General features: G+C 42.6%; 1 protein-coding gene across 1 annotated transcript; it reads right to left on the reverse strand.

The window, feature by feature from the left end:
* Positions 1 to 1,481: 1,481 nt before the first annotated feature.
* Positions 1,482 to 21,043, reverse strand: prrc2b (proline-rich coiled-coil 2B). Its single transcript, XM_085793293.1, has 30 exons — positions 20,826 to 21,043; positions 17,382 to 17,559; positions 17,090 to 17,267; positions 16,860 to 16,962; positions 16,546 to 16,609; positions 16,218 to 16,361; positions 15,600 to 15,913; positions 15,301 to 15,425; positions 15,056 to 15,219; positions 14,667 to 14,751; positions 14,426 to 14,585; positions 13,265 to 13,604; positions 12,973 to 13,169; positions 12,095 to 12,296; positions 11,781 to 11,985; positions 9,568 to 11,601; positions 8,475 to 8,638; positions 8,250 to 8,365; positions 8,018 to 8,159; positions 7,603 to 7,676; positions 7,169 to 7,456; positions 6,877 to 6,978; positions 6,551 to 6,746; positions 6,235 to 6,460; positions 5,854 to 6,094; positions 5,596 to 5,760; positions 5,369 to 5,448; positions 5,168 to 5,249; positions 4,599 to 4,808; positions 1,482 to 3,890 (listed from the first exon to the last, which is right to left on the reverse strand). The coding sequence occupies exons 2-30, from the start codon at positions 17,494 to 17,496 to the stop codon at positions 3,723 to 3,725; spliced, it is 6,684 nt and encodes a 2,227-aa protein (XP_085649419.1). The 5' UTR covers positions 17,497 to 17,559; positions 20,826 to 21,043; the 3' UTR covers positions 1,482 to 3,722.
* Between the last annotated feature and the right edge of the window lie 1,666 nt (positions 21,044 to 22,709).

The raw sequence follows: 22,709 nt of genomic DNA on the forward strand, positions 1-22,709 counted from the left end.
ATGTTTGATAGATATAATAAGGATAAGGGAATACCAAGGAAAGGAACACATCAACAAATCTGGACAAAATAATTAACTTAGAAACTTGTGTTCTTGGTGCTTGTGTTAGCCTACCTCATTACCAAATTTATAGAAATACAATATACTGTATTGTGCATCATGATTTCTTGGACTTGCATCTTAGTTATGGACGTAATTTGAAGGCCCCTAATGCATGTGATCCAGGCTTTTAACATGAGCTGTCGTTTTAGGTAAGACTTTAAATCTCCTTTAGTAACATCAAATGCATATCCTCAGAAAATACATTTAATCATGTGCTGATTTTTTTTTCTCTATTTATCAAATAATTGTCCACATGAATTATTATAATAGTCGACGATTAATAATAACTAATAAAACATAATGACATCAACAAGCTAATAAAGAGTTATCTCAATCGAGGGCGATGGTTTTCAAATGTTTTTCCTTTGATGCTCGTTGACATGGCTGCTCTGGGCGGTCAATCCTTTTTTCTGAATCCATGCAAGTTTTACAGCTAGGCCATCAAAACGAGGACCTCCATATTTAAGACTAACAACACATCATGTTAGTAATGTACATTATTACAGGCTACTCCCAGTCTGTTGCATTCTGCCTTTAGTAGAAAACAAACAAAACAAAAAAAACATGTCCCTGTTTGAAGCTAATCCTGAAGTTAGTTTCCGTCGCGCGTGCAGCACATCAGCATAAACATCCCACACGAGAGCTTCTCTGTCCGACGGCGCTAATAAAGCTGTAAAAAACAAGGGTGAGGTTACCGTGCAAAAGTCCGAGGTGAAACGGTCAAGCAAATAAATCCTGTGCTCACGACTTCCTCCCTCTGCAGTCAGTCAGTCAGTCACGACACGAACGACAAACTTTCTTCGTCCAGACAAGTCCCGTCTTTGTCCGGAAAAGCATCCCTGGAATTTGACTCTGCTGACGTCACGTACGCTGCGTTCACCGGTGCGTTACTTTTCTGTTATTACGGTAATTTTGATAACTTAAAAAATAGATGTTGTTGCACAAAATTCACAACAACCAGGAGAGGAACCAGCGCCAAGTTTGTTACTGTATCCAAGTGTAAAAACCATGTCCATATAGGCCTAAAGCAGATTTTGTTTTATCTGGTAGAAATACACTTTCGGCCAAGTGATTTATAATAGAGGGCAGGAAACATAACAGCTGTACATAATCAAACCTTGATTTCCCATTATTTTAGAGAGTGAGCATCAATGCCAATGGGTTTGGGAATAGTAGTGGGTCAAAGCTTTTAAATGACTCTGGTGAGGCTTTGTTTATCTTGGTAATTAAATACTTTTATGAAAACAACTTCTACCAAGGATACTACATTTCCCACAAATACCTCAGCCAACAACTGAAATCATTTACCCCATGATTTCTTCCACAAGAATTTGATGCATGGTTTTTAATATGACAAAGTGAGAATACAGAATCAACAGTACATTTAAGAAATCACAACTGCTTTATTTCTTTTCTTTCAATAAGCTCTTTTTTTTTTTTTAACAAGGGAGAGTAATGACCAAATATCTGAAAGGATAAAGATCAGATAGGATAAATAGAATTATGCTGGATCAGCTGTAGAAAGCGCTGGTCCTCTTGACAAAATGAAATATGCATCTTAAAAGTACAAAAAAAAAAGTCAGGGCAACGTTTTGGTGCGGGTACAATGATGAGAAGCATCAAGATCTTTTGCAGTAAGGGATAAGAGGCAAAAACACTCCAAGCCCGATAAACCTATCAACAAGTGAAAGCAGTCCATTCTGAGAACACAGTGACCTTTTCAAAGTTAAATCCTTTATAGTGCCACAATATCTAAAATGAAATGTGGGTTTAAGCCTCCCCTCGCTGACAAGGCTCGACTGTACAGTTAAGTATGCATATACATATATACCAGTGAAACATTGTCATAAAGATAAATCGCAACATTTTGTAGTGTCATGGAGCGTTATAGTAAGCAGTAACATTGAACCAGTTATGACATTGGCATTGTGAGTTTCAAAATCAATGTCCATTACAAAAAAAAAAAAGAAGAAATCCAATGATGTTTCCAACAGCTTCACATTTTCATATAGAACACTTTTAAAAGTCCTTCGTAGTCCACTGGAACTGCAGTGCGCACAAAAAAATAAAGAAAAAACCTTAAGCAAAGATCATATTTTAATTCAGCAAGCAATGCTAAACGCCCCTCGTTTGTGATCATTAGCTTCTAACAGGAAAAAAATAAGAAGTTTTTTTTTTTTGGACCCTGATTGTGATTATAGTTAGGCTGCATTTATTGCTAGTGCCACCTCAGAGACCAGATGTTGAATAATCAAACAGTGATGAGTCTGTTTCTTCACAACAACTCCCCACAGTGTTGACAGGGGGATCAGAACGGAATTAGAGAGCAAAGTCTTTCAGGAGCATTAAAAGAAGAAAAAAAAAAAGCAAACTGCCCCATGGTGAGGGATGTAAAAATGATCACTTATATCACATCTTCATAAACAGACAGTTTGATTCATTACAACCCAAACAAAGCGATAAGAAAAGCAAACATTTCAATCAGCTATTTCGGGGGGGTTCCTTTACAGCAATTGAGAATGCAGCACCTCTCCTCCCCCACACACAAAACGTCACAATGAGGCCAAAATTGTTGCCAGCTTGATTTATCAAAATCCATACAGTCGACGGCAGCATAATGAATGCTGAGTTCAGGTACAGTCCTTTTTTTGTGAAATGTTGCTAGCTTCTAGGCAGGAGTCCTGCAGGTTTACACACATTCAGCACATCACATGCACACGCTGTATCAATGCCAGTGAAGTTCCCATGGAAGCAACATGATTTTGGTACAATGTCCACCTTTTTGTTTCAATTTACAGACAAAAGAGAGCAAGCAACAGAATGTAAAAGCAAAGAACAGAGTTCAAGAAAAAGAAATCATTTCTACCAGTCTAAGCAGTTTTTGCCACAGTTCATGGGCTGGGTGTGGAGTCCCAGAAGATGCAATTCTAGGCTGATGCACTTGACTTTTGCCATGTTGACATGCAATGATGTCCACAAATCAGAGTTAGGAGTGTCCCCCCGTTAATAAAATAAGTCCTTTACCAATAGAATTAATGGGTGATGAATTGAAACTTTATTAACCAGCAAAAATGCCAATGAAAAATGACAAACAAGTGCCCCACTGCATTTCAAATTCGTTTAAAAAATTTATAACAGACTTTGCTTCTCATAGCGAGTTTTATCAAGTGTCTGCCTGGTCTTAAGGGCTACAGTCCATCAACAGGGAGTTAATAGTTTGGCAAAATGGTATGAAAAATGAACCATCTGTCTGAGTTGGCCATTTTCCTTTTCCCCACCTCGAGGAGAAACTCAAAGGAAAACAGAAATATCTTTTATCTTTACCAATCTCCCCTTAAAAGTGACTAATAATAAATTAAAGAGGACCTTGAAGAGATCTGCTTAAAAGACTGTTTGTGTCTATGTATATATTTATAATATATTTATATATCTCTATACGTGGTGTGAAATAATAGTGTCCAGTTCTGACAGTTCAAGAGGGGGTAATTCATCATGATGTCCGCATGTTTGCCCCTTGCCTCGGTGCCTTTGGGATAAGGTGGATCTCAGAAGGCTCAGACATTGGTCAACGGGCTTCGTGTTGGCAGGCTGGGTGGTGATGAGGATTTTCAGGTCCATTGTTATGCCTTGCCCTCCTCTACTTTGACCGCCTGGGGTTTGATGGCTCCAGTGCGTGCTGGTTTGGCTTGCCCTGCAGAAGGTAGGGGCTCCTGGAGTTTGCTGGTCATGCCCCCAGATGGTGTCTTGCCCTCACCCACTGCCTTGCGCACTTCTCTGATGGTTTTATTCTGCACAAAGAAAAGGTGGGGTCACTAAGATCTACAGCGGTGTATGCTGAGCTTTATATTTCTGCAAACACTTGTTTGAATAGTCCTAGGCTGGTGCTCGGCTATCTGATCAAAACAGTAGATATTTTTAACAATAATATTGTACGGGTTATTTTCCTGAAAAGTCACTTCATGCTTTTTAGCATTATACCAAACTGGACTCTCAACAATCATATGAGGCAAGAGATTCACAGCTTTCTATAACACAAAACTTTATTTCTCCATGATGTACAGTCAACTACTTCACTAACACACTGAAGTCATTTAAATCAAATTGAGCTTCAGCGTCAGATTATCCAAAATAAAAATTGCTTCATTCAGCTGTAATTATATCTTTGTATGCAAAAGTAATTACTGTTATAAGGGAGAAAAGTTCTAATTAAAATTACACATGAGAACCATTGTCAGAATTAAGTACAGATTAGTAAATAGAAAAACTGTTACTAATGTAACTACAAACAATTTAGATTTATTCTACCATATATAATATACATGTTGTTTTACGGTACCAAAATGCTTCTAACAGACTTTTTGGATAAGATAACTAGAACTGTTCACTTAAAATAAGAGCACACACTAGAACATCTCTAAAACAAGTGATAGAAATAGAAATAGAGAAAAAGAAAATGGATTAAATTAAATTACCTATATTTACAGTGGGTGGCTCACCTTCATGCCATCCTCTGGCCCTTTAACAGGGGGCTCGGGGGCCGAGGGAGGGGTGGAGTGGGAGGGGTCACGGCCAGGATTAGGGTAAGGGGGGGAGCGGATGATAACAGGCTTGTTGACCTGCATGACTGGTCTCTGGATGGGGTTGGGGAAGGGGCCTGTGGTGGGGGGGCGCATGTGCATCACCATGCTGCCCTGAGCAGGTGGGACCTGTTGGCCGTGGGGAGGAGGAGGAGGAGGGGAGGGAAGTAGATGAGGAGGTGGGAAATAAATGAAAACACGAATAATTAGCATGCAAGTATTCAAATTCTTAGGGCATTTTCAGACTTGGTCCAAAAACTCAAGTTCGCTCACATGTTTGTCATTAGGCTATTCAGTGTTCATTTTTAAAGTGAACCATGGACCATCATGTTGAGAGGGAGATGAGCTGAGCAGCTTTTAGCAAACAAAACACCAAACACTCCCGCATTAGGCGGTGGAATATTTCTGTCATTGGCCCATGTTTAAAAATGCCCTGATAAACCTTCAGAGTTAAAACATCTGAAAATAACTGTATGAAAAATAAATACCTGTTGAGCAAAATGTGTGGGCAGGGGGCCTACAGGACCCCCAGGACCAGAGGGTTTACCACTGGGGCTGGCAGAACCAGGCCTGATGAAAAAAGAGGGAGGAGAAAATTTAGTTAATGAAGCTGCATGAGTTGTGATAGTGTATATAATATATAATTTATATATAATATAATATTTCTTTTGTGTGTATTTTCCACTGACCTGTAGGACCCTCCAGATATGCCTGGGGAGTGGTTGGGCTTCTCAGCAAACTGGAAGCCTTTCATTTCCATCTGTGAACCCTGCCAAACAGGGAACAATCATCAATAAATATGAACCTCTCGGGTCCAGTGTGTTATGGATTTAAACAAATATGCTGTATTACACACATTCGTCAATACTACTCTCAATGGATCTGTGTTCAGAAACATTAGATCCACAAGTCGTACCTCTCGACTGCCAGTCATGACAGGCTGGGAGCCAGGGGGCAGCATTCGACGAGGGGCGCCAACTGACAGGTTCTGTCCCTGCTGCAGCTGGATGGACTGTGGGAGGATGAGATGCTGCTGAGCTGAGCCGTAGCGCAGCTGAGAGCCGGGCAACGGCATCGTCACCTGGTGAAAAGACAGATTCTGATTATTTATTAGAAAATCTGACCTAACATCAAGTGGACCGCAGCATTGAGAGCCGTTGTGAAATCCACTCACCTGGATGAGCTGAGAGTCCATTAACTGGGAAGAACCCATCCCAGGCCCCTGGTTCATCTGGCTGTCGTAGACTAGCTGCTGGCTGCCATTCATTGGCTGGTAGTGAGAGCCGGACTGTGGCTTGACCATGTCTGACGGCTGCATGCCAGGGAAAGCCGAGTACGGCCCTTTGAGAGGGGCTCCACCTGACAGCACCATAGGGCTGGGCTGTGACAGGTTGGGGTGCATGTAAACCTGGGACCTGAAACAGGGAAGACAGAGCAGGGCAAAGAAACCGTCAAACTCCATTCAAATAGGTTTCATCTGAGCCACACAAGCAGAACAGATAACATGACAAGAGTGAAGCAATTTGACAGGACTGATGTGAATTTCACATATTACCTGAAGGGGGGAATAGAGTTGAACATCTCTTGAGACTGAGAGACAGGCAGACCGCCTCGAAGCCCCAACTGAGCCTGAGCCTGAAGAGACGTGTGCAAAGAGATGGGAATCTGCTGAGCTGCGGCCGCCTGTTGGTATGTCTGCTGCTGGGTCATGGTGGGAGGCACAAGGCGTGGCTGGCTTGGAAAGACATGGCCATCCAAATACAATGGGGGAATATGACTACCTACAGAAGGGAGAGGAAACAGCTTTGAAGTTTAGTTCTCCTCAAAGATTGAACCCTCATCAAACAAGGACAAAAGGAAACGTAGTTTACCTTGCATGGACATGGAGGGTGCTACTGATGCCACAGGCATCGGAGGCATGGACACTCCTCCAAAGGAACTGTAGCTGACACCACTGGATGAGCCAGGGAGGCTGCAGGGAGGCTGAGCACCTGAAGCACCTCCGCCAGGAGAGCCCTGCTCAGGGAGGGACTGGGAGTTCTCCCACGCCTTACGTGCTGATTCCATCTGAGGAAAACAAACATTTCTAATTTATATGCATGTTTGAATATCACAGTGAGTTTGGCTTTTATTCCAGACACTGATTACATGTGTTTAAAGATACAACTCTGTGTACATGGGATTGTAATTTAAATACCTTGAGAGTGAGGTCAGCACTGGGGAAGGAGATGGGATTGAGGTTAATGCCGGGCTGCAGGTGGTTGGAGCGCAGCATGGGGATACTCTGATTGAGAGCAGTCTGTTAAAAACAAACAAAAGTCCAGGATCAGTCAATATGTTGTTAAGTACAAAATACATCTTTCCTATCATTAAAATGTCCTTGAAGTATTCTATAATTGATTGAGACTGTAGATTATCCTTCATGCATTTGGATCACCTTTAGTTGTTTGATTGCCAAGGTACCACAAGTACAGATTAAAATCACTCACATTGGTGGTAAGTGCGTCCTGCAGCTTGTTGACAGGATTTGACACGGGCACTGGGGTCGAGCCTGGTGGGAGGCTGAAATCAGAGTCTTTGGCACTGACGCCAAACTCAATAGGAGGCACAGGCAGCACAGTGTCCACGTGGAGGTCCACACCATTGACTGGCGTGATGGGGCCGCCTTCCAGCCGATCGACACCCTCCGAGCCCTTGCGGTGCTTCAGGGAGCGTTCATTTCCAATGGGCCCTGGCTTGTGCTGCTCTTTACTCTGCTCTGGGCCAGCATCGGAGTCCTGGTAAAGAAGAAGAAAAGGCATTAGTTTGCTTATGTTTCTTGAGTTATCGAATTCAGTTCCAACACATTTATTAGTTGTCAATTGAACTAAAGAAATACTATATCGATACAGAATATTTCAAATAAAAGGTGGCATTGTACTACCTCCGAGTTGGGTTCACTCCCAGTGTAAGACACCTGTTTAGTCCATGAGTCTCCTGAAGATTGAACTGAAAGAGCTGAGAAAGAAATGTGTGTCGTTAGTGCAAAATACAATCAATTTGCTTTTCTCAAAATTTCCATTACAAGAAAATGTTTCAATTATCACATTTCTGCATTAGATACAAAATGTAATAATACAAAAAAAGAGAAAAGTACATAACAAGGTAACCAAACTGCTGTTTTTCTAGAAATAACAAATAGGAAAGGAAACAAAAACCTTGTTTACTGAACTGATTCTTCAGCTATAGTCTTTCAAATATAAAATTTGCCATTATAATGTAACACATTGTGTCTTTATGGTTACTGCTCAACATCAACAGAACCATAGACTTTAAAGAAAACCTGATCCGTCTTCTACCTGAGCTGTTGGTCTCCCAAATTTCCGTTCCCAGGTTGTTGGAAGAAAGTGCCTCTTCAGGTTGTTCCATGCTCATGCTTCCCTGCTTTTTGGCAAAGCGTGGTGGTATCTTGGATGTGATTGTCCTGTTTTTCACTGGCACCTGACACAGCAATGAGAAAGGCTTAACATACTGATAAGATACATCCATTATGTTTATTCTCAGCATATGTTGAACACATGTTGAACTTACAGCAGCTCCCTGTTCCTTCCTCCTCCTTTCATCTTCCTGTGGGCGTCTCTGCTTTTTGGACAAGGCATCCTGGTATCCATCTGGATTTGAAATGGGTCCCCCTGCATCTCCCTCAACTACAAAAACATTTTTCTTAGAAATTCAGCAATGTGGGAGAACCAACTGCTAACATATTTTTCATTTCTATCGAGACTGAAGGCATTTATTTAAAATAAATGGACTTACTTGGGTAACTGCTGAGTTCATACTGGGACAGAGGTTCAGCTAAGTCCGTCTTGACAGGTCCTGGCTTCAGCTCCTTGTCTAATTTCTTCCCTGAGGGCTCACTGGGCTCCCTCTCCTCTGGCTGCTCTAGGCTGTAGACTGGGCCTGATTCATCTGGGCTCCTGCTGAAAATAGGAAAGTGGGAGACATATACGTGTTTTAATTTTTATTTTCTGAGCACCGCCAAGAGTCAGACATCAACATTTAGCAACAAAATTACCAAAACCTCTAACAATCTCATGGTTTATTTAATTTTGGGCCGTTTTTAATTTGACATGAAACATTTTTTCTGTTTTGAGGTAGCTTAGTTCAGCAAAGACCGCAGATAACAGGTGGAATAAGAAGGAAACCAGACAGGGTGAGTTCAAACTCAGGCCCGGGGGGAACGCTGTCGAATCTAACAATGTTCAATTTGCCAATCCTCCTGTTAGGCGCCTTTCGCACATTCATCTCTCCAATGAACCTGAACTACATGCTCGTCTGGGACAGACCGCATGGCGAGCAGTGCTCTGTACCTCAGACTATGACTGCAGGGGAAACTGTAGCAAACGATAAATAATGTTTCTGCTTCTTGAAACAACAGAGCAGAATGGAAGAGCATCGAGAGAACAAACTATCTACAGGTGAGTGGTTCAGTGGTGGTCGAATAATACAAAAATGCTGGTAGTGCAAGTGGGAACAGCATATGGTACTTCCAAAGTGATTGTATTGAATATCTGCACTGTTTCTCCTTACAGTCCTACATTTGTAATGAAGAATTTTCTTTAAATTAAGGTGAGAAAAAAATGTCCATGTTCATTTTATTCATTTCATGTCATCATGAGAAAGTTAGTCAGAGAATACTGCAAGGTGAACATAATAAAGGGAGAGGACATACTGTGTTGTTGGTTTCTAAGCAACTACAACAACCAGGCCTGGAACAAAGCACTGGAGCATTAATGTAAGTCCCAAGCTTACATAAAACATGCTACACGGCCAGAAGCAATACATATGGGGATGGGACAGTATAACCTACAATAAACCTCAGCAGAGTCTCTTCTACCATTCACCTCACCTCTTACTCCCTCCGTTCTGCCAACTGTCGCTCCTGTTAGAGGAGGAGGTGGGGGGGTTATCAGGTGTACGTGTCATCTTGCTCGCTTCCAGCAGCGACGGCTCCCCTTTCCTGTTCTGCCGTTCCACCAGTGGCCTCTGACTGGAGAAGCTTCTCTTGGAAAGTTCTCTTTTCTCGCCAGAGCCTGGTTCACTGTGTCCAGAGTCGGAGGGGATATCGTGTCCCTGTGGAGCTGCGCCTCCGCTTCCACTACGCTTCTCTCTCCAGTCACCAAAGTCACTGTTGTCTGATCCCGTCTCCCATTCCTCCACCTGGCCGTGCTGGTTAGAACGCTGGCCAGAGTAATGGCCACTGGGCCAGTTGTCTTCCCCACTGCCTTTGGAGCGGCCAGGCCAGGGGTTGGCAAAGTCTCCGTTTACGTACTCGTCACTCGTCCACTGGTTGGAGCCAGGTCCCTGCTCTTGTCGTAGGCGACGGAAGCGTGGCGGCTTGTCTTGACGTGGTGGGCGCCGTCTCCTTAACATCTGTCTGTCGGGGTTGTCGTTGTCAAAGTAGTACTCTCCTTCGCGGTCCTCTGTGCCATTTTCCATTAAAGAGCCGGTGAATTTAGGGGCGTACTTGAGAGCATCGCGCTCGACGGGGAGTCGGCGAGAATACATTGTCTCAGCTCCAGTACCGTAACCGTTTTCTTGCATGGAGCCACCATTGCTGCCAAACTGGGGTCCACGGCCCCTCCATGTGGAAATGTCCCTGGACCCTCCGAAGCCTCGATTGTAACTTCCGGTGGTGTTCAGTCTGGGAGGCAAAGTGCGACCCCCAAAGCCTCTGCTGGCCTTGGTCTTTTCTTTGAAATCTGTGGCCGACTGGTCATCTGTGTACACTTTGTTGGATCTCCAAGAATCTCTGTCTGCTTTACGGACCTCTCCAGATTCTATGTAGCCTTCTCCATTTTCAGATCCCTTCTGGCGACGCCTCTTGGGCAGTTCTTCATACTCGGAGGCTTCACTCAAGGTCTCACTGACATTTCGTCTCCGGGGCTTGCCCCTCTGGAACTCCTCCACCTTGACAAGGTCTCTAGGCGGTCCTCGGCCTCTGCTTGTCCGCTGGGCTCCGATGCCGCCGCTGTTGTTATTGTTGTTGTAGGCTCCTCGGAGACTGTCTCCACCTCGGCCACCACGGGTTCCACCTCTGGAGCCGAACTCCCTGAAGCCTCGACTGCGGCCTCTTCCTGTCCCCCTGACCGCACCAAAGGCCTGTTCCTCATCAATAAAGATCCAGTTGTTGCGCCGTGGTGCCTGGGGCTCCCGGTTTTCTTGGCTTTCTCTAGGTGACTGGCTCTTGCCGGTGTCCCAGGCGCACTCCTTGGGAGAGTCGTCGCTGTGGGTGCTCAAAGGCCTCTCTGTCTTGGTGGGAGCCGGTGACTGACGCTGCCTCTCTTCAGGCTGTTTCTCGACAACAACGACAACAGGTGAGGCTGCGCGCCTGTTGCTGGCAGGCTGGTTGTCTTTCTTCAAATCATAAACATTGGTGAGGACTTCTTTCTCCAGACGGTAGGGGACAGGCTTCTCCTCGGGCTCAGTTTTGGGCTTCTCATTCTCCTTGTCTTCAACTTTGAGAGCCTTGAGAACGGGTTTCTTGATGGGCCCAGTTCTGCGAATCAATGTACGTCCACTGGTCTCAGATGGCTGGCTCACGCTACTTGAGCTGGAACTGGGTTCGGACCACTGGCTTTGAGTATTCAGTCCTCCGTCTTGTTTCTGGCCTCCATCCCTTTTCCAATTGTCCTTGGAACCATCTAAGGTCTCATCGTGAGATTCGGAGCCATCTTTCAGATGTTTGTCTTGGTTTGGGTATTCGTTATCAGAGTGACTCTGGGGGTGGTTCTGAGCAGTGGTGAGCAGGCCTTGGTCATGATGTGCTCTGTCTGGGCCTCTGCTCTGGTAAGAATGATGGGGGAGATCATCTTGAGGGTGGGTCAGGCACTCATTGGCCCTCTCTTCATAGGAGTCCTGTTGGGAGCAGGCCATATCACTTCTGTAGGAAAGGGGAGGTATAAAAAAATTATAAAGAATGAACACAGGAAGAGAAGCCAATACGACCAAGCAGGGTTTCACTTTTTTGTGAGTTTCCAGAGAGCTGAATAAAAATGGAGGAATGTCTTAAAATAATAACTGAAAAGTTTCCAGGTTCAAATATTTAACACAACAACTGACCTGTCATCTGCCTGACCGCTGTCTGAGCTTTCATGCTGTCTCTGGTAAGGTGGAGTGAAGCTGCGCAAGGGGTAGCCATCTTGGTTCCACATTGGGTAAGGCTCAGTGGAAGGGGCTCTTCGCTCCTGGTGTAGGTTGGCATGACATCCCTCATCAGAGCCAGGACTGTTCAAGTGGTCTTGATGCATCATGGGCTTCATCATTCCTGCTGAAATGAATCGGTGTTAAAATCTGGAGTTTTTCCATTTAAACAGACTGTCATTTCAGTTGTAAAGCTAAATGCTTTATTTTTCTATTTCTAAATTAGTTCTCACCTGAAGAGTGGACAGTGTTCGGGTAGAAGTCCACAGGAGATCGTCCTTGTGTCATGCGGGGATCCATGAAAGTCGGCATCATCATCCAGCGAGGGTCAAACCCAAGGACATGTGGGGGATAGTAGCCTCGCTGGCCATGATTTGAGCCAGAGGAGGCAGGGTGACCGGACTGCTGCCAATGCTGCATCTTGTACACTTGCTCCTGTAGAATGTATTCATACACAAATTGCCACATTGATTCACATACAGTGGGGACTAAATATGAAAGAATAGCATTGAGAAAATCGAGCCCAATTTCATCCTCTGTGTTTGCCAGACCCTGTCACAGCAGCTATTCTCAGTTAAGGAAAAAAGTACTAAATAACGTCACAATGGGCTCTTTTCACAGCAGACGCTGCAGGAAAAGCACAAGTGTTACTAAAAACATTCAAGATGGAACCCATTGCTAAAATTAAACCTTCACTAATTACACCTGTGCTTTTCCTACTGGGACATGTGTTCTGTCAAACAGACAATCTAACCCAATCAAATCAAGCTATTTCGATTGACTGACAGGAAAAACTTCAAACCCCATCCCATTTATAAATTGCATTTTCATGTTCTTTGCATGAGAGAACCAAGGTATGATAGTTTTTTTTAAAAATCCTAACAAGAATCAACTTTGGATAATCCAATCAAAGTCAGATAGCTTAAGGCCCTACACAGGGCTCGCTGCCTTTCACGTATGGCATGCATGCTGATGACTCCAACCTTAAAAACAATCCCTGCTTGTGTTAACTCTTGAAAGCCCTCTTCTCCCAGAGCAGCCACTAATACACTGACGCATTAGTATGTGATTAGGACTTTATGGGTAAGAAGGGGCATCAGCTGGCGCTCACCTGCTGCTGTTGCTGCTGGTGCTGCGGCTGCTTTTGAAAGCGGGGTGGGATGGGTTTGGAGGGATGACGTCCATTATAGTCTCCTGGGGGGGAGGAGGGCTCCTGTCCATCGTCCTCGCTGCTGCGGTAGGTAGAAAAGCCATGTTCCTCACGGTAACTATGGCCAGGAGAGTTGTCGGCAGGACCCTCACTTCCATCTAGAATCATGATTGCAAAAGTGTTCAGAACTGCAAAAATGATCTGAATTTAATCTGCATTAGTTCTTAGATAAAATATTTTTTTTCTTATTCACCTTTTGTGCTATATTGCCAGTTCTCAGAGTGGCTTTTAGTTGGTTCCCTGTTTGGGGACAGTGGGACTTCTTTGCCATCTCCCTCTTTCTGGCCCTCCTCTGTCCTTGACATCTGTCTTTCAGTCTTCCCAAACTTCTCATCCAGCTTTTTGAGCTTTTCAGCACAGGCAGCCAGGCGTTCCTCACGAGCACGCCTCTCTTCCTCCTCTCGGCGCCTGCGGGCTCTCTCAACAGCCTCCGACAACTCGGGTGACACGTACTTTGCCCTGGCAGGAGCCTGAGTCTGGCGCTGGTGGTCTTCCTGGTCAGCAAGTGGCTCACCTTGGGTTTTCTGCTGGGCCTGGAGTGGTGATTCAAGTGGTAAAAATGCTCATATATAAAATGGATTCTGTATCTTAAAACACACAAGACTAAACCACAAGGTTTTTCTTTGTTCTGGAGGTTAAATAATTAAGCTCAAAATTCTCCATCATACAGTTTATGAAGATATTTGAAATGATCAATAATGTGTCCTTTACTTTTCTTTGAATAACCACGATGATTTACTGTGTTTAACAGTAAAACGGTGTCCAGTTCTCCAAAAATAAATCTGGACAGTTCAGTTCATGTTTACCTTTCAGGAGAAGTGTTTATAAGAACTTGCATTCCTCTAGGTTGTGGAAACATGGGAAAAGGGGAATGAATGACAAGAACCTAATGTCCAAACCCAGATTTATACTTGGAAAATAACCGTTACGTAGTATGTGTTTTAGATCACTGAGTCTTAAGAATACCATAAACTACCCAATCTCAAGAACAGCCATTCTCACTGTGAACTTGTTTAGTCAAGGAGTCTGACAAATTCTTTCCACAAGGAAGTGGCCAGCAGACAGACACATTTTCTGACTATTAAGTCTATCACATTCTCAGTTGCCAAGCAAAACTACTTTGTAAGTACAACATAGTCAGACACATATTGCTATGGTTACTGCAAGGTTATATTTCTTAAATCTCAGTTACTGTCTCATTAAAGCACACTGATATTCTTATGTTCTGCGATGTTGTTTAATTCCCTAGTCAAAAGGGGATTAAAGGACAAGGTGTTATCTTAACCAACACCATGATAAGTTAATTTTAGATACATACTGTCAAGGTGGAAAATACAGCACTGTGTGTGGTTACCTGAGTGTCCGCTGAGAGATATCTGCCGTTGGTCTTCCTGGGAGGCTCGTGATGGTGATGTTGGTAATAACTCTCCTCTAGGCCCTCGGGGGGATAAGATGCCTCACCTGAACTTAGGGAGGACTGGCAGTCACGCTGGTTCTCTCTCTCCCATTCAGTCCTAAAACCAAGAACCCTTTTAGTAAAGATGGCACTCAAGAGTGTTTAGAGAAGTACTGAGCTGTCAGGAAAGAGCTCTCACCACATCTTGTTTTTTTCATTATTGTGTTCATCTTCATCATCACTGAACTTGAGTTTCTCACTATAATCAACTTCCTCATGGAGTCCTGGAAAAACAACAAACCATCAGCAGGTGTGGCACGAGGTGCAGACGAGAGCATTGGGAAAAGTATAGATTTATCCATCAGACTAAAATAAGATAAATGCTTCTGTTCCTGCTAGTGTGCATAAAACAAGTTACACACATGGCAGGAGTTGAACAATTATTAGTAAAGTCAGGGCAGTGAGTAGTAATTGATGTTGTTGTGTGATCAAAAACACACAGACTATTCGGTATTCAAAAACTAAACAACAAACTTAAAAGTCAAGTCACCATTTTATTTGGCCTAAATAAGTCTAAAAAATACTGACCAGCCCATCCGTCCTCACAGTCATTGTCAAGCTCATCCAAATCCTTCAGGTCTTCTGGATTAATGATGGCTGGGCGTTGTGGCCTCTCACCAGGCCTGCGGATGGGCTGAGAGGAGAGTCTAGGAGGAGCACGCACAAAGCGGTTCTCTCTTCTCACATCACCACTGCAGATTACACACACATTACCAATTATGAGGTGTCACAACATCTTGGTCAAATTCTTCTAACATTGTGAATGCACTTACTTGACAAGTTCGGGTTTGGCATAATTCTGTCTAAAAGTAGGTTTGCTGTCAAATCGGGCTGGTGCTGCTACGGTGGTAGGGACATGTTCTGTACCTGGGGCTTCACGTGTCTCTTTAGAGCACATCTGGAAACAGCAGGATGACACAAGTGTTTATGATGGGAAAACAATTTACCAACAACTTCAGCTGTTTGTGACTTAACCCTAAAGTTGACGATGTACAAGTAAAACAAGTAACTTGTCTTTACAGTATTTTTCAAACAAGTGCCAGAACAGTCATATGAGCCATGTAGAACTTACAAATGCGGGCAACATGTCGTGGTAGACAGCAGTTGAAGTGTGGTGAAGCTGGTACTGCAGGGCAGTAGGGACGGTTGTTCTGCGGACTGGCTGGGCGGGTCGTAGGGAAGGCTCCTTGGGGTCAGCGACCGGTGACGGGGCCGTCACTACACTTGTAGAGGTGGTGCCGGTGGCAGAGGTGGGGTGAGATGAGGCTGGAGGGGAGCCAGTCTCACCCAGGGCAGTGATCTTACCCTCAGGATCTGCAGGCAGGCCGAGGGTCAGGGACGAGGGCTGAAGGTTCCTGCCACCACCTTCCCTCCAGCTCGTCACATCTATTTGAGGAGAGGAAGATTTTAGACATCAGAGATAATTAAATATGTCAGCATTTCCTTTCTTAGTGCTTTATTTGCTTGAAATACACAAGTATATGATATCAAAAGACATTTAGCATTAGGCTGATAGAAGCAGTGAGTAAACTGCTCTCTTTATCAGTTTTGCATCATTGTTTATGTGTTTCAACAAAATCATTATCTTCAAGATAGTCCGAAATCTCTTTGCCGATTTAATAACTTGCTTTCCAGCAGACATCAGCTTATCTATGAGCGCCTCAGCCAGTTCTGGAGAGTTGAGACTTACTCTGGGGGCGGAGGCTTGGTCCTGGCCCATACGACGGATCGAAGCCGCTTCTTTCCTTGCCAACCCTGTCCTGTTCTCCAGCTGCCTTCAGCGTGGGAAATTCCTCGTGAGAGAAGGGCTGAAGTCGGTTTGAGGCCCTTGAACCTGATATTGGCGTTAAAAGGAGCAACAAAACGAAGGATAGTCGTCAGACTTTGGCAAAACACAGAATGTGGTACTCGGTGGCAAAGACACGAGGCCACAATCTAGGAAGCATATTCTTTACCATTAGCATGTCATTTAAATTTTTAATGCAACTCTCAATTAAAGAGAATCTGGGATGACTCACCATCTTGCTCTACTGCCTTTCCATTTAGCTGGGCCCATTGCTTTGGTCCACCTGTGTTTGTGCTCTGTGAAAATGAAGAAAACCAAGGTCACAGTCGAACAGCTGCATTTGGTCTCTGTGACATGTGAGCGATAGTGTGAGTATTTTTCCCTCCTCTGCATAGTGACCACAGCAGGGGCATTTTTTTTGGGTATCACTGTTGAAAGCTGTATAAGACCTAATGTTGTGCATTAAAGATGGCTTCTTTAAGAGTTAATAATTGAGAAGAGAACATTTTGAGACAGTGGTAGACTCTAGATCCACATACTACATACCTCCTGGTTGGCTACCGGTGAGGGCTTCTGAAGATTGGAGACAGATTTCTGTAAAGCCAGCTGTGGCGGCAACTCCGGCAGCTGTGGTATTGATGCAATAGAACTACAAACATGACAGAAAAGGAAAAACAATCATTTACAAAATCTTGTACATCAGTTAATCACCTGAACTTTGACATGATGATCAGAGGGGAGGGGACTTTGAGATGCTTTACATGTTCTCCTCTTACCTCTTTTGATCGGTTTGTTCCTGCTTGTTCGCCCATCCTGTACCGTCTTTGGGCACAATAATCACGTTGGGATCGTTTCCTTTGTTTTCAGACTTCAAGCTCGGCAGATGAGCAGGTGGGGGCATGCGCCGGGCTGCGGCCACTTTGCCAAGACTCTGCAAGCCATGTCGCGGAACTACTGGGAGAGAAAACAGAAGTAGGTAAATCAGGGGAACAGAGATTAAAGTCATTGAAACAGAGATAGACGAGAGATAGAAGTAAGATGAGAAAAACAAAAACAATTGCAACTTACCTGTGTTTTTCTGAGTTTCTATTGATTTCCCCTTGTACTTGTCAAATAGGCTGAGTGAGGAATACTTGCTTTTCCCATCCTTGGACTTGGTTATTTGCCCCAAACGATCGGACATTGCGATGTAATGTCATCGAGTATGGAAATTTTTCTTTGCGCCTCTTCCCAGTGCCTTCTGATTCTACCAAGAAAAGAGAAGGAATGTCGGCCTTTAGTACAGACACAAAGTCATGGTTTTATTAATGAAAAAAACAATAGGGTAACAACACCGTTGTACTATTATTGGCCTAAAACTAACCATAAATTAACCTTTACTACAATACTGACCCTAAAATTCATCAAGATTCAAAAAAGACCAGCTTTGAGTGGATTCATATTTAAAAACTACACAAAATATCTGAGTAGCAATGGTAAATATCAATTATATGGTATCAAAATGTGTTATATTAAATTTTACATGAATTATGTTTCCATTACTACTGCATATTTGGAGATATCACCAAGAATTCAAAAACTAAATAACCAGCCAGATTTAAAAACTGGGTGTTTTCTTCCACAGGTGTAAACTGCACCTGCCTGGTAGTGATCAGATGGGTGCAGTGTGGTTTTTGCAGCGTGTTCATGTGCAACTTTGAACAAAAGAAGGGTACCAACGGGACGTGACACATTGATCCTTTGTCGGCAGTGGCACTAGTATTTCCATATGTCATGGCCCTTTGCCACACAGACCACAAGCGTTTCCAGTGTAATCTCAGCAGCATCACAGTTGTGCTAAAAAACATTTGTGGTATGTTGGCTGGCTTGGCCCAACGGGGAAAACACCTTTTATGTTCAGGTATACAACATGTTGAAAAACAAACTTGAAGCAGTTGTTGTCATTACATGGATACTTGACATGAAATTGAAAGGTTTGATTTCCCTGTGTGTCTTTTACAAATCCTGCCCTAGAGGCACAGACAGGTCCAACTTGTCCTCAGACACCTGGGTACAGTTCATTGTGTAGTATTACAAGTGATTGTTTCTTAAAACCTGCACCAAGCCATTTTGAGCAGCTGTGAATAAAATAAATGCTGCCTATCATATGTCCATAGAGAAAGTTCTTCAGTAAGACCAAGCAAGATAAAATGGCTTAATGGTTACTGTGACAGATTATTTATTTTGAGCAAACTTCAAGACTCTACAAAGTGGATTTTCCCTCCACATCTAATACCTTAAATAAGTTATCACCTCACATCTTAAATACTTAATTCCCACTAAAATTAAGCATGATGGAAAAGTTCTTATTGGCAGGAAATAAGCATCACGTTGCCATGCCACGAATCCCTCCTCATTCCTGTTTGAAACTCATTTCCCTCACCTCTTCTCCTTTCATCTATTCTTCCCTTACTACTGAGATGCTCTGTAGAAATGATGTGATGTTTGCAGAAGTGACTTGTGGCTCATGTGTTATTGGAAACCTTGTCTTTAATACACCAGGTTGTCCTTGTGTAAGCTTTGTGCTTAAGACAATTCACATCTGGAAAAAAACATATCGGCATAATTGTACAACATGAAATTGTTGGAATCAATTTTTCCTTATTATATATACATACACTCAATTAAATGACTGAGAACACAGTAAATACCACTTTAACTTAACACTGCATAAGTGCTCAATTATATGTGGACAAACAAAATTATTCAATTCTTAACTGTTTTAAACCGATTGCTTATTAAAATCTAACTCAATCCCAGATATCCCAATTATGGAATAAGTATTTGAAATTAGCATCAGTTTATTTCGTTATAAACATTTAAATCTAACATAATAGTCAAATAACAATGTCTAACAATAGCAACAACGCAAGCCCTATTCACATGTTATACACATGCAAACAATTCATTCTCTCTTCCGTTAAATATATTGCACTAAGACAAGCAAATAATTTGGAGTCCACGTGTGTTTTTTCTTATTTCTTCTTATTATATCAGCCAAAAGTTAAATATATAAACGGTGGCTTTTTGCGCTCAGATTTCAAAAGTGATTGCTCAATCAAACTATCAAAACAATGTATGTGGAAAGCTGTAAAGGGTAGCAAACGCATTCAAAAGAGGGCTTCATTACCCTCGTTATGGTTTACATAACGTTAGCGAAGACGCAGCGGTCCACAGCTGCTGTTTTGAATATTTTATACACAAACCTATGCGAATAAATATCGTCGTTTGGGTAGAAGAAAAAAAACCAAGCGACGAAATAACATCTCACAGGCCGCTCCGTCAAAGCCCCGCATAGGCGTTTTACCGGCATTTCTAATTCTAAAATATCCGACTACGACTGTGGGTTTTATAATGCATTAAGTCTAACCCTGCCGTTTCTCTGAAGTTATCTGAAGTTTAAAAAAAATACCCCAGAATTTCTTCGAAGACAAGCAAATCACAAATTTGGTGACGCTAGCTTAGCTATGGAAGCTAACGCAATGACAGCTAACGTTATCCTCTTCTTGATTTTGTTTACAACTTACCACCATCTCTACAAGACAATTGATACAATTTAATATAAGAACTTAAAAATGAGTCTACTACATGTATGATATATTTATTTTCGCAAGGCAGCTTTTGACCTCTCTAACGTTAACAGTAGTTATTGGTGCCGTAACCCGCCGTAAGCTAGTGGCTAATTCCAGCACATGAAACTGACACCAGCCAGTTCGCTGCTCGAAAACAAAAACACAGCCCATCCCGACGAGTGGTTAAAATGCAATGATTGGAGCGGCGTTACTGGTTTTATCTGACTCTAAAGACTGTAACCCAACATTACCTGAGATTAACATAACAATGTAAACGCCAAGAAGGACCCTTGGTGTGTGTAGATGCTGGCCACCACTAGTAAAAAAAAAAAATATGCTAACTTAGCTAGCTGCTGGCTAAAGGAAAAAATGGCTATGTAAACATGAAGTGCTGTTGACCAAGGTCCCGTTAAGATTGTATTTCATTGTCATTTCATATCTAAACGTGTGATCAAACAGGCACGTTGTTGTTTTCCGATTATTATTTTTTTTTAACGCTATTGAGCAGAAATAACAAAACTCAACCACTAGCTTTCTAAGTTAGCATGAGCTAGCAACGGCAGTGGAAGCTTGTGAGAAACTGGCGAAACGGCAATTCCGTAAAACTTCCAGTGCAGTGGTTCAAAAGGCAACAATTGACAGGCCGGTGGATTTCAGTGCATTTACACTCGTGCTTGACGTGACAAAAAGCGCTGTAACTTGTGAGGGAAATTTTTAACAAAAACACCCCAAGCTTTGCTAACATTTCCAACCTAGCGGTTTGAACACAGCGATGGGGAATGTAGGACAAGGCGATTAAAAATGGCTGCTGCCCAGAACAAAGCAACAATAAAACTGGGCAGCAGAAGAAGACAAGCAAAAAACTGGAGATGTGGCAAACGCATCCACCTCCATAACTCACCGATTCAACGTTTTAGAGTATCTTCTGATTAGTGACAGTGATGTATTTCCACAAAATGTTGTCTACTCAAAGGATGGATGGCGATTGTAAAAGCCCAATCTTCATAGGTTGAACCGATAGCAGTGTTGTTGCTTGGGTCCTACCCGGCCTGAGAATGAACAGGGCAGAGTGGAGGCTGGCTCGACTCGGCTCAGAGCGTCTTACGTCACCGAGCGACGTAAACGAGGAAACTGCGCCTCTATTGGTCAATGTCATAAATGCATTAGGTAGGTAGATAGATAGATAGATAGATAGATAGATAGATAGATAGATAGATAGATAGATAGATAGATAGATAGATAGATAGATAGATAGATAGATAGATAGATAGATAGATAGATAGATAGATAGATAGATAGATAGATAGATAGATAGATAGATAGATAGATAGATAGATAGATAGATGGATGGATGGATGGATAGATAGATAGATAGATAGATAGATAGATAGATAGATAGATAGATAGATAGATAGATAGATAGATAGATAGATAGATAGATAGATAGATAGATAGATAGATAGATAGACAACAGTCATGTTTGCATTTATTTATTTTATTTAATGTTATCTCCTGTTTATGTTGATGTTCACACAACTGTAATATTAATATTATCTCAGGTAGCCTATCATTTACTATCTGTTGCAGCCACTATGTTACTTTGATTATAAAGAATATGTTCTTTTGTGTTTAGGCTCAAACTGTTTCACTGTCTGTGTCATACATCACTTTATGCACTAGCCTAAATGAAGGAGGCTTGAGTATTGCAGATTCTCTGTTCTTCTAATATATCTGGATGGGTATGCTTTGATAAATGGACTGCATTACTCATTCATCAGTTGAGACACACACACCAAAGGCTGATAACATCTGCAATTAGGCTACCTCATGTGACACTAGTATCTGCAAGAGGCACACATTAAATTGTATTTCTGTCTTGCATGCATACACGGGGTAGAAGTTGGTAAATGACCAAATTCCGGCTCTTGCAAAGTCCAAGCCCTTGCTATGACATGATAGAGTGATATAGACAGAATGCAAGGAGAGGTCAGACACTCTGTGTAGAGGAAAGGAAGAGGACACACTCAAGTAGCTGCAATAGACTGGAACACATGTTAGTATCGTCTTTCTCAGAACATTGCATGCATTGCTTCTGCTTTGCATGCAACGGAAATACCCACCCTGTGGATGTTCCCCTCTTCCAAGCACCTGCCTACACAGTATGTAATGGGAAACTCTTTAGAAAAACTTTAGCTTTAAAACACCAAAATGTATAAGCATGTGAGTAAACTGATCTGCTGCTTAATGTGACCTATTCTTAGGGGATGGATTCAAGCCAGTACATTGTGACGTACGAGTAAGCACCTGGTGTCAATAGGATTACTTCTGATTAACAGGAAATAGCATTTTGTGCATTTACCAGAAGATTCAAACACGTGAATCGCCTGAGGAGAAGAAGTCTGAATAGCTGAATAAATAAACTGAGGACTGGTGCCTCTGTCACGACATGATCCTGCATGCTTGAGTGATAGTAAAGTCTTCAGTTTGAACAGTATTCTGTTTAAATTGAAATTAACCTAATGCATTATCAGGGATCACAGAGCCATCACTTTTTTCTTATAAATAACCTTATTTGGTTTCATGACTGTGGCCACCACAGCTCCGCCTCATTGGCTCTTTGTTCCATCTTCTTCCAAAAGAAATCTTGGTTTCCCACTGAGTTCAATTATCGGCACAAAAGGCTCTTATTATTTCCATTCTATGAAGAATAATGAAAAACTAATTAATTAGAAAATGCAAACATGTCTGTTGTTTGGTATATAACTGGCTTGCCTTCATTTCACCC

This window comes from Trachurus japonicus, chromosome 12 (assembly GCF_045865225.1).
Source record: "Trachurus japonicus isolate A0001 chromosome 12, Traja_1.0".
Lineage (NCBI taxonomy): Eukaryota > Metazoa > Chordata > Actinopteri > Carangiformes > Carangidae > Trachurus > Trachurus japonicus.

Bases quoted from the DNA above. Each gene is read 5' to 3' on its own strand.
- prrc2b (XM_085793293.1), bottom strand. From the start codon at position 17,496: ATGTCCGATCGTTTGGGGCAAATAACCAAGTCCAAGGATGGGAAAAGC. The intron at 15,426-15,599 runs GTAAGTTCTACA...TGCTGTTTCCAG, and splicing joins ACGACATGTTGCCCGCATTT to ATGTGCTCTAAAGAGACACG. The intron at 14,586-14,666 runs GTGAGAGCTCTT...TCTTGGTTTTAG, and splicing joins AATGAAAAAAACAAGATGTG to GACTGAATGGGAGAGAGAGA.